Source organism: Scylla paramamosain, chromosome 17 (genome assembly GCF_035594125.1).
Source record: "Scylla paramamosain isolate STU-SP2022 chromosome 17, ASM3559412v1, whole genome shotgun sequence".
NCBI classification, from domain to species: Eukaryota; Metazoa; Arthropoda; class Malacostraca; order Decapoda; family Portunidae; genus Scylla; species Scylla paramamosain.
The window spans coordinates 17,275,763-17,287,500 of NC_087167.1; the positions used below are offsets into that span (position 1 = coordinate 17,275,763).

An 11,738-nucleotide genomic window follows, 5' to 3' on the forward strand; every position below is an offset into this window, starting at 1 on the left:
AAGAACTTATTGTAGATATTAACCCGAGAGGGTTAGAGGCCTTTGGATGTGATCGGGTTGCGGTGCAGAATTGTTTCAGAATATGCTGCTTGGAATCACAGGTGAATGCCTGACGTCAGCGTGAGGTGGCGGCTCCTGGCTCGTTCTTCCTTGAAGGAGTGGTTACTGTCCCTTGTGCATCCCGCGGGCGAGGTGGCTCATCCTCAGTACAGTATTCGCCTCGAGGATAAAGATTAAGAATGTAATCCCTACTCATAATTTTTTGGTCCCCTCTCTCTCTCTCTCTCTCTCTCTCTCTCTCTCTCTCTCTCTCTCTCTCTCTCTCTCTCTCTCTCTCTCTCTCTCTCTCTCTCTCTCTCTCTCTCTCTCTCTCTCTCTCTCTCTCTCAAACACACCCACGTAAGCCAAACTAAAGAGGTGACATGAATGTGTAACAAGGCAAGGCGCCCCCCTCATCTGATGTTCCTGCACCCCTGATGAGTACTTGACCCATCGTCCATGTTCTCAACTGCATTTTAAAAGATTCTGGTAGAGATTATTGGAGTTATATGATACTTTAGCAGAGGTTTAGCATGTGATAGTATGTACATAAGTTCATTTTTTTTTATTATTATTATCTTTATTATTATTATTATTATTACTATTGCAATTATTACTATATGTATTATTATTTATCATTTATTTACTTAATTCACTTCGAGACGCTTCTCGTCCCTGTTTTGTTTGCAGGGCCTTTGTGTTGCAGTTTACCGACTTCCTCATCACCTGGAATATCTTTGAGTGGCTCTAGTGTTCCCTAGCACAAGCATCATCAGTGGAAGAAATATTAGACTAATCATCCCTGTGGTCTTTAAAAATACATCTTACTAAAGGATTCGGCGCCTGAGGGAAGTGATAAGTTAATTTTAAAATAAGCTTTATCGCTCTGAACGGTAACAACACACTTGCATGATGAAACATAAGCTTTAATAAAACATGCCGAGAATCTTCCAGGTCTTAGGAAATAAAAAAAAAAAAAAATTGATCCTTACAAATAAGCTAAGAGGTAGTGTAAGTACATATGTCAATGAGACAGTTTCCACTCTTTATTTTCATGAATATTGACACGAATCGCCACGCAGTATCAAGGATCCTTCAAAACACCAATATGAAGGGGACACGTGAATTTTTGAGTTATATGATACAAAATTCAAGCTTCTCTGCGTACGTTTAAATAGAAATAACGTAAGCATTGCATATATATATATATATATATATATATATATATATATATATATATATATATATATATATATATATATATATATATATATATATATATATATATACGAGTATATATATATATATATATAATACAAAACTCCACAGTGTGATATTCTTCAGTCGCCATTGCAGGAAACACTAGCTGGCGGTTTAGATGAGGTCCTGTTTTCCCTCTTTCCTTTTAAATGGTACAAGAGACATAACAAGGATGACATAAGCAAAATCTTCAGGACAAGAAATAATGGGTTCAAGCTTGATTGAGCTGAATTTAAGGAGACAGGAATTGGTTTTCAAATAAAGTGGTAGATTAACAGGATGTACTCAGCAATCGTATTATTAGTGCCAAGTCATTAAAGACCTTTAAAAGAAGATTAGAGAAATTCGTGCATGAAGATGGCAAGTGGAAACAGGTAAGAGTAGGTATGCTTGATGCAGGAACTGGCGCGTGTTGGTCTTGCCGTTATGTTCTTAACTCGCGCGCTTCCCGAGACGAGAAATATTGAGGCATCTCCGTCATCTGAAGGACTGAGGTGAACTTCACCAGGCAGAGCACGTGTAGGTTTAATGGCTTCTTGTAGATTCTCTTGTATTCTTATGTGCGCTTTCTGGGGAGAGAAATATCGAGGCGTCTCCATCACCTGAAGGACTGAGGCGAAACTTATTAATCAGGCAGAGCACGCGGTCCTTGACTCCACGAGGGCGTCCCTGTGATGCATCAAGGAAACAAGCATTCCCACCATTAGGATGCACAGGTTGCAGTACATGATTGCTGTGCTGAATTTATATGCATTTTAGGGACGGAGCAAACACAGACATAGCCTTGCACCCCCAGGCCTTCACACGCATTCCGCGGGACAGCAAGAGAGGTTCTTGGGTTGGTGTTGGTGATTTGGGTGTCTTTATTATAATTATTATTATTATTATTATTATTATTATTATCATTATTATTATTATCATTATTATTACTATTATAATCACCATCATTATTATTATTATTATTATTATTATTATTATTATTATTATTATTATTATTATTATTATTATTATTACTATTATTATTGGTTAGCCGTGGTCCACCGTCAGTGCAGCATCGTGACTAATGATCGAAAGGATAACGTGACAGAATACTAATAAATAACCGAGTCAGCTAATAGTTCACTAAAGCTCAAATTCTTAGTGTTGGGAAGAGAGGCCATACGGGACGCGGCTCACAGGATGGGATGAAGGACAAGGTGCTGGCGAGCCGTGTCTTTTCTGATGGCCATCTTAAACGTGGTTCGCTCGGTGCTTCAGCTGTACGTGCCTAACCAGGGTAGTAGCCTCCGTATCTCGTAGTGGTGGAGTATCTCCCGTAGCTCGGAGTGGCAGAATAGGGATACTCAGCATAGGACGGGTTGTACATGTAAGCTGAATGCTCGCCGGTGCCACCTGGATAGCCTGGCTGGCCTGCCGCTCCTCTCCGCCCTGGGCTCCCTGGCACCCCAGGGCCGCCTGGCGCTCCCCTCCGTCCTGCACTGCCAGAGGGTCCTCGCACGCCACTGGAGCCTGGGTTGCCTGGCGCCCCGGGACCCCCCGGGACTCCCGGCGCACCTGGCGCTCCTCGATCACCTGGCGTTCCTCTGCCCCCTAGTGCTCCTCTTCCCCCTGATGCACCTCTGTTTCCCAGTGATCCTCTGCCCCCTGGAGCTCCTCGGTCTCCTGGCGGACCTCTGCCCCCTGGTGTACCTCTAACCCCTGGAGCTCCTCGGTCCCCTGGCGCTCCTCTGTCCCCTGGCGCTCCTCGGCCCCCCGGCGCTCCTGGGGTGCCTTGCTCCCCTCTTGAGCCCGGGACGCCTGGCGCACCCGGAGTGCCTGGCGGGCCCCGCGACCCCGGATCACCGGGCTCACCACTCCAGCCCTGGTTCCCAGGCCTCCCGAAGCCACCCTCAAAGCCGTAGCCGGGCGGCCCGATAGGTTGCACACTGGGCGTGGCGCTGGGAATGCTGGAGGAGGAGAAAGTCGTGTGAGAAGATGAATGATTGATGAAAAGAGGGCAGAACTGCTGGTCTTCCGCTCCTGTCAGGAAGAAAGGTCAACTTGACTTTGTCTCGTGCCTATTCACTGCTAGTTAAATAGGACCTGTCAAGCGAAAGAAGACAAACCCCTCAAATTACGATAATGGTAATAGTAATAATAGTAAAAAAAATAAATAAATAAAATAATTTAATGATAATAATAACAATAATAATAATAATAATAATAATAATAATAATAATAATAATAATAATAATAATAATAATAATAATGAAAAATACAGCAACAATATCAATAAAGGAGAAGACAGAAAAGAGAAAAAGGAAAGGAAAAGACAAGAGAAACAAGACATCTAGAAAACAGAAGATAACGAGGATGATGACGGTGATGATTGCTACCGGGGAAACCTGCCCAGTACGGTATTGTCAATACCTGATCCTTCTGACGTGTTCGGTTAAGTTGTTGTACCGCCGCAGGTCGGCAATGTCGTTCTCCAGTTTTGTAATTTTCGTCTTAAGATCGAGGTTCATGTTTCCTGAAGCTTCCTGGAGGTTTGATAGGCGGGTTCGCAGTCTTTCTATGGACCCTTCTAATCTTGAGCGTTCCTTGCGAGCCTCCTCGAGCTGGTCCTGCTGGTTGTTGGTGTTCGCAAGGCCACTAATACGACCGTCCAGATTGGCAATATTACCTTGAACTTTAGCCAGGGACGTTTGCAGTTCTTTGATCTGATTCTGCAACCCCCGGTCTATGCAGGGGGAAAGGAAAGGGAGGGATTAAAGACCATAGCTCTGTGGGAGGAGGAGGAGCAGGAGAAGGAGGAAGAGGGCAACACACAAACAGATTTTCATGTTATGCCTCATGAGAGTGAGTGAGTGAGTGGTGTTATGTTGTGTTGTGTATGAGTGAGTGAGTGGAGGAAGGGACTGAAGTAATTGCCTGTGATTGGAGAGGGATTAGATGAAGGTTCTTAACTGAGGAAGAAAATGGGATGTTAATGTCGGTAATGTTTAAGATTACCTTAGCGCAGCTCCATTTTTTGTAACATCTATGTTTTGAAGGTTTCAGGTGGCATGTCCTATCGTTTTGAAGGTTTCAGGTGGCATGTCCTATCGTTTTTCGCAAAGGAAATCTTTACAAGCGTCGGACAAGGATGCTATTTTGTCAGTGGATGTTGAGACCCCGGCTTAATTGGCAAAAATATGCTTTGGTGTCACATGCGGATAATGAAGGCAATTATAAGTGTAAATTCAGATAAGCTTAGCTAAAATTTACAGGCACTGGTAGCGAATCTATGCATCGTAATGATATAATAGGCTACCCACTCATCCTCTCGTGACTAACTATGACGTAGGAGTCTCAACATCCACTGCCAAAACGGCATCCTTGTCCGACGCATTGTTGAAATTTTATTTGTAACAATCGTTTTCTCTTCAGGTGATTTTCATTCTCTCTCTCTCTCTCTCTCTCTCTCTCTCTCTCTCTCTCTCTCTCTCTCTCTCTCTCTCTCTCTCTCTCTCTGTGTGTGTGTGTGTGTTACTTACTACTGCCATGCTGCTTTGGTGATACTCTTCCCGAGAGCGAGTCAATCTGTTGCTTCAGGTCATTGACTTCCTGAAAAAGTTCGCTCGTTACTTAAAGTTATAATGTTATAATCTCATCTCTCTCTCTCTCTCTCTCTCTCTCTCTCTCTCTCTCTCTCTCTCTCTCTCTCTCTCTCTCTCTCTCACACACACACACACACACACACACACACACATACAGGAGGGTGACTCCTTATCAGTAAACAACAACAACAACAACAACAACAACAACAACAACAACAACAACAACAACAACAGCAGCAGCAACAATGACGACGACGACAGTATAAAAAAAAAATAGGAACATCACTTAAACAATTAACATTACGACAAAACCGTTCATATGAGCATATGATTATGTTTTCCCTCTACATGCACGTATTGTTCACAAGAAAGCCGTTGCATGGACGCATTGACAGATCACACCTCCTTCACTTCCAGACTTTCCTCACTCAGGGCGTGGTGGGATCGGTTGAGGTCCGCCAGCTGGTATTCTAAAGGGAAGACGTTATTCATCACGACTCCCTGAAGTAGATTCTTCAAAGCACTCACTTCTTCGTGGGCCGTAGACTGGGACTGTTGATGCACGCCCAGCCCCACAGGTTAGCGAGACGACCACTTGTTTATGGTCGTATTCTGAAACGCTTTGGTCTCTCATCTCGACTATTTTCAAAGGCCACAGAGACGATTATCCGGGTTCTCAAGGGTGTTTCTCCAGTTAATAATGTAGAAATCTTATTAATTTATCACTAGAACCATAAAAACACCCTTCAAATCCCGCGTAACTTCAACTAAGCCATTTGAAAGTACTCGGGGTGCAGCGTAGAAACATTTCAGAATATGGTCTCATATCTTAATCCTCCGACTGTTATGGCTCCTCAAGTGTGATACAATAATGCATGATTTTAAAAGACATCAACTGGCAGCAAAGCCTGTAGTTGATAAAGCAGTGGGAACCTATTTTGTTGATTAGTTTGCAATTCCACGCACCATCATCCCCATCACACACACACACACACACACACCATCTCCACCACCAAACCACCATCATTCCGCCATCATTACCATAACTATCACGACCATTACCATCCCAACACCACCACTTTTCTCATCATCCTAAGTCCACCGTCACCACCCTCACCATCACCACTCTCACCATCACTACACGTACCTGGTCCACCACTTCCGTCAGGTTGTTAGTTTGCTGCTTCAGTTCATGCAGGTCCGCTGTTACTCTCTCCTCAATTGCTCTCTGGTGAAGGAAATGTCATTAATAATAATAATAAAAACAATGATACTACTACTACTACTACTACTACTACTACTACTCATTACCATAGTCAACATAATGTTTATCTTCAAACCACTTACTACTGGTGAAGGAGAGAGAGAGAGAGAGAGAGAGAGAGAGAGAGAGAGAGAGAGAGAGAGAGAGGAGAGGCGGTTTCACTCACCTTGTTGAACAGAGCCGTCGTGTTCACTGCTACCAGTCCAGTTTCCAGCTGCGTTATTCTCTCCTCAAGCTCAGGGATCTGGGGGACATAGGAGTGATTATTATTTTTACTTCTGCTGTACTACCACTAATCTTACTACTACTACTACTACTACTACTACTACTACTACTACTACTACTACTACTACTACTGCTGCTGCTGCTGCTGCTGCTGCTGCTATTATTACCATATATTTTACTTTTGAAAATGAATAATGTTTTCTTAAAGTTTGATTTAATTCTTTGCAATAGGAGAGTTACGAGCATATATAGTTTTAATGAGCATCAGAATACCTAATTACAATATATAACCATACTTAATGTAGTACTGAGCAAGAGAATGATTATGAAAGGTAAATGCGTTAATTTTTCCAGTTTAACAACTTTTTTGCTAACGAATGACTTCCATTCATGACAGTTTTCTTCTGGAGTGTCCTCTCTCTTGCTACTCCGTCCTCCTCTGCCTCAAGGGTATCCTTTCAGAATACCCAGTTTCACTACTGACAGCAATATTTTATTCCTTCAGCGTGTCACCTCCTCCACCTCCTATGAACACACTTGATTATCCACTTGTCAATCCTGCTTTTTGTTTACCTTCCTTCCTTCTATTTTTCCCCATAGTGCTTATAACATTTAATCTATACCACATTTAAGTTACAGTTTTTGCCGTTCACTCATTCTTCAGGAATAATCGGGTTCTGGTTGCTGAAACGATTATCTAATGTTCGAAGAAAATATCATTCCAAACAGAATGACCAACTAGTTCACATCGGTAACTCTCAGGCACACGACGCTTACATTTTGCTGCCAGAAATATGTAGTAACTCGCACACTGTCAACCAGAATAGAATAAACATGATGGCATCAGAATGTAGACTACATGTTTTCATTTTTGTAACAGACATCTGAATAAGAGACTTTTTGCATCTCCAAGCAGTGTGCTGAAGCGAAACGTGCAACACTCATTCACTGATCTATTTGAGTTGTAACGTGAATGTGGCGAATTATGAACAGTATACATATTAATGAAATTATTCATTAGTATAATTATTTCAACAAAAGTACCATTGTTATTGGCCTCTTATGGCACTAGAATAATTAGAAAAGAGAAAGAACAGTCCCGCACTGAAATAATAAAGAAAGGAAGGAATAAAAGATGCAGTAGAGACACCTAAGAGGAAAAGCAGGTGCATCAGAGTTGGCGAGGAAATAACGCAACTTTTATAGTATATATCAAGGAACAGGAATTGCAGACAAGTGGCTATTCTCTGAAGGCATCATTGGCGACTTACAAATATGTCAGTCAAATCAAGCACCACAGGTTAACAGAAGATATGTGCAGCAGGATAAAATTCATCTGGTAGACTACTGTGAAGTAAAGAAACGCGTTTCCTGTAAGAGAAGCTCTGGTCAATGGCTACAAAAAAGGCAAAAAATAAAATGTCCGCTGAAGGTGCCAGTCCCTAAAAGAGTTTAATAGAATAGAGTCCTTCATGATAAGAGATGACGACGACGACTTTAGTGATGATGGTGGTGGGAGTGATGGAAATGCATTGTCAGAAAAAGCTTCAAAATTAAATGCAGCAGGTTATAATTCACATAGTAGATTATTGTAAACAAATCAAGAAACACATTCGAATTGTCATGATACGAGATGGACACGGCGATAACATTTATGATGGTGGTGATGGTGGTGGTGATGGTGGTGGTGGTGGGAGTGATGAAACACGTGTATATCTGTATATGAAAACTGAGGGTATAATATGGGCAGAAGGTGTTTATAATCTTTTAAGGGTGTTCTTATTTCTTAGGAGGATCTTCATTTCTTTCGGTAAGTGCTGTATGATTTTGCAACAATGACTTCCTATGGCGAAGTCATACACCACTTACAGGAAGAGCTAAAGGAGCTTCTGAGGAATAAGTGGCCTTAAAAAATACAAAACAAAAAAATTAGCCATCACTTTTAATGAAGCCTTGCTGAAGAAGTAAGTGGCCAGCTGTGCAATGCATAAGCTACTGGGATGAAGTGCGGTGGTCCACGAGACTATCTTTTTCCACCAGGGGCCGAGGGGGTAAGAGTGGGTATGATGTGTGTGTGTGGTGCTTTGTCTAGGCCAGCCCGTGCGGGATTCCTGACCTGTTATATAGATAGATAAATAAATTATTAATGGGGCTACGAGTGTGAATGATGTGTGTGTGAGTGTGTGGTGCTTTGTTTGGACCATCCCAACTCATGTAGGATTGCCGGCCTGGTAAATAGATAGACGGACGTATGAAAATGTATTGTCAGAAAGCTTTAAAACTGAGTCAACGCGAGGTAAGCTTCAGGTTTATAAACGCGCGCCAGCAAAGTAGCGGGGAGCCGAGTGGTCTTAGGTTTGAAGCAACTCTGGGAACACTTGTCTCAGCGGCGAGTCCTGGGTACCTTGTCATCGCGCAGGTCACGCAGGTCGTCACTCAGAACCTGCACTGAGTTGCGCACGTACGTCATCAGTTTGTAGGTCTGGACGTTCATCTCGTCCTCTCCACCTCCTCCTCCTCCTCCTCCTCCTCCTCCTCCTCTATCTCCTTCCCTTCTTGCTCCACTCAATATAGACTCCACAGTCTCCAACTGCGAAGATGGAGGAAAGTAGGGAAGGAATGGAGAGGAGGAAGAGAGGCAGCCATGGAGGGGATGAGAGAGAGAGAGAGAGAGAGAGAGAGAGAGAGAGAGAGAGAGAGAGAGAGAGAGAGAGAGAGAGAGAGATTAAAGTTATTAGAAAATATAAACACAATGAGTGTTGGTGATTGTGTGACAAGAGAGAGAGAGAGAGAGAGAGAGAGAGAGAGAGAGAGAGAGAGAGAGAGAGAGAGAGAGAGAGAGAGAGAGAGAGAGAGAGAGAGAGAGAGAGAGAGAGAGAGAGAGAGTTATTAAATTTTTCGAAAAATTAATATATATATATATATATATATATATATATATATATATATATATATATATATATATATATATATATATATATATATATATATATATATATATATATATATATATATATATATATATATATATATATATATATATATATATATATATATATATATATATATATACACACACACACACACACACATAGTAGGTGTTAGAGATTGTGTGATGAAATCTATGAGGCAAACAAAATCATGCTATTTTAAGAAAAAAAAAATCTGACGTATTATTTGTAAGGGTGTGTTTACTGTGTAACGCAAAGTTGTCATGACTACTATAGCTTGTGTGATGCCGCGTGTGTTGTGAGGCTGGTGTTTCCTTATTTTCCAAAGCACCCTTACGCACTGAGATGGTTCGTCAGGCTTTCCATTTACCACGAAAAGAAATAAGAATACATAGACAGACAGACAGACAGACAGACAGACAGACAGATTGGTAGAGGCACATCGTTACTTTCATTCTAAGCATTCTCTCACCCTAGTAAACCCACAGTAAACAATGCACACACGAACCTGACGCCTCATCCTGTCTTCAGTAACCTCGTGGTGGCGCAGACTGGCCTCCAAGCGGGTGGTCTTCTCCCTCTCCTGCTGCAAGGCACTCCGGATCTCCTGCATCTCCTCATCTCGCACCTTCTGCTTTCGCTGGAGGAGAATTATGATTAGTTAAGATTACCAGGAACGTTTCATCTCTATGACTGGGGCCTTTATTCAGAAACGCTTTGCTGTCTCACCACGACTTTTTCAAAGTCTGTATCAGTCTCAACAATCATTATTATCATGTATATGTATATTCACCATTTCATATATCCATCTCACACACACATGTTCATATTCATCCCACTTGTGCTCATGGCCAGCTAGTCCATTCTATTTCTAACCTTTCTCCTCCTTCTCTACCTCTCAAGGGAATTTCACACCCACTTCCAGTCCTTAGGGAAAACACCTGTGTTCGCTCTGAGTCTTCCTTCCTGGTCATTCGCTAAAATAACGAGATATCGTATTGGTCCTTTCACCTCATTTCATGGCATCTCATTGGTCATTTCTTCTCCCCAAAAACCAAAACGTGATCCACTTAGCTCAGATAAATACAGCCCGCATGGTAGCGAGCTCTCAGTTCAGTCCAGAGAGTTCAGTTCAGTGTTTAGAGTCAGTCACCAGCAGTCAGTCTTGGTCTCTCACTCAGTTCCGCTCAGTCACAGTCAGTCTTGAGAGACGCTGCTCAGTCATCATTTCATATCGCTTCAGAGAGAGAGAGAGATAGAGAGAGAACAATCAATCATCACGTTATAATCTCGTCTCGTATCAAGTATGATACCCACCGTCATATTCTGAAATAAGTTAAGTTTCACGGGTTTTTAACGGTGTTTTTTTTTTTTTTTTATGGTTCTAGTGATAGATTAACATGGCTTCTACAGACGAGATTATAACGTGTTCTCAAGAGTCTTTCTCCTGTTAATAATGTAGAAGCCATGTTAATCTGTTACTAGAACCATAAAAAAAACACCGTTAAAAACCCGTGTAACTTCAAAATATGACGGTGGGTATCATAGTCATGTTTGCGGGTAGAATCAATACCAACTAATGCGGAACAGTCCACAACCTGATAAAATCCTGTGGACATTATTTGAAATTACTTGATCTACTTAACTGTTTTGAAAATTACGTCATGAAGCATTGCGTGGGGTAGGCTTGGCGATAATTCTCTTACACTGTCTGTTGTGACTCGAGAACTACATAATTATGTACTCTGCGTATGAGTGAGCAGCGCAGTCTTACCATTTTTCCAATGATCTTGTGCTGGATTTAGGTGCCTAGTTAAATTAATTAAACCTAGAAAATTATCACTAAAGTGTGTGTGTGTGTGTGTGTGTGTGATTCACCTACGGTCGTCTGCTGGTCACCCAGTCAGCCGTTCCCCTACGGAAAGAGCTCAGAGCTCATAGTGACCGATCTTTGAATAAGACTGAGACCACTGACACACCACACACCGGGACAGCGAGGTCACAACCCATCGGGTTACATCCCGTACTTACTTGCTGCTAGGTGAACAGGGGCTACACATTAAGAGGCTCGCCCATTTGCCTCGCCGCGCCCGAGATTCGAACCCTCCTTGGTTGTGAACCGAGCGTGCTAACCACTACACTACGCGGTGTGTGTGTGTGTGTGTGTGTTTATACCTTCCAGCAAAGTTATACAAGTATTTGTCTTGTTGCTGTAAATACATTGTAGGTACCAGTCCACAGAGAGTAGAATTAAAAGGATTATCCAAAATAAGGGGAGATGTGACTTGAAAGAGTTCAAGTCACAGGCAGGGGAAATATATCCACTAGTGACTAAGACGAGCAGAGACGTTCAGTACTTACCTCGAGATCGTCGAGTCTTTCTAGCAATCGTACATTGTCAGAAGGTGAGGAGCTTTC

At 42.2% G+C, this 11,738-nt stretch overlaps 1 protein-coding gene across 6 annotated transcripts in view; it reads right to left on the reverse strand.

Moving 5' to 3' along the window:
• Positions 1 to 1,071: 1,071 nt before the first annotated feature.
• The window catches only part of LOC135108527 (collectin-12-like), a 19,267-nt gene continuing 8,600 nt past the window's right edge, over positions 1,072 to 11,738 (reverse strand). For 3 of the 6 annotated variants that reach the window (XM_064019635.1, XM_064019632.1, XM_064019634.1), the window contains exons 3-11: positions 11,682 to 11,738; positions 9,829 to 9,960; positions 8,774 to 8,959; positions 6,311 to 6,388; positions 6,028 to 6,108; positions 5,283 to 5,432; positions 4,818 to 4,887; positions 3,709 to 4,021; positions 1,072 to 3,245 (exon numbers count right to left, since the gene is read on the reverse strand). The exon at positions 11,682 to 11,738 is cut by the window's right edge and continues 28 nt beyond it. In XM_064019635.1, coding sequence (XP_063875705.1) covers positions 2,567 to 3,245; positions 3,709 to 4,021; positions 4,818 to 4,887; positions 5,283 to 5,432; positions 6,028 to 6,108; positions 6,311 to 6,388; positions 8,774 to 8,959; positions 9,829 to 9,960; positions 11,682 to 11,738 — 1,746 coding nt within the window. In that variant the 3' untranslated portion in view covers positions 1,072 to 2,566. Of the gene's footprint in view, positions 3,246 to 3,708; positions 4,022 to 4,817; positions 4,888 to 5,282; positions 5,433 to 6,027; positions 6,109 to 6,310; positions 6,389 to 8,773; positions 8,960 to 9,828; positions 9,961 to 10,196; positions 10,558 to 11,681 lie in introns of all 6 variants that reach the window. The other 3 variants (XM_064019638.1, XM_064019637.1, XM_064019636.1) reach the window with 3 other exon arrangements.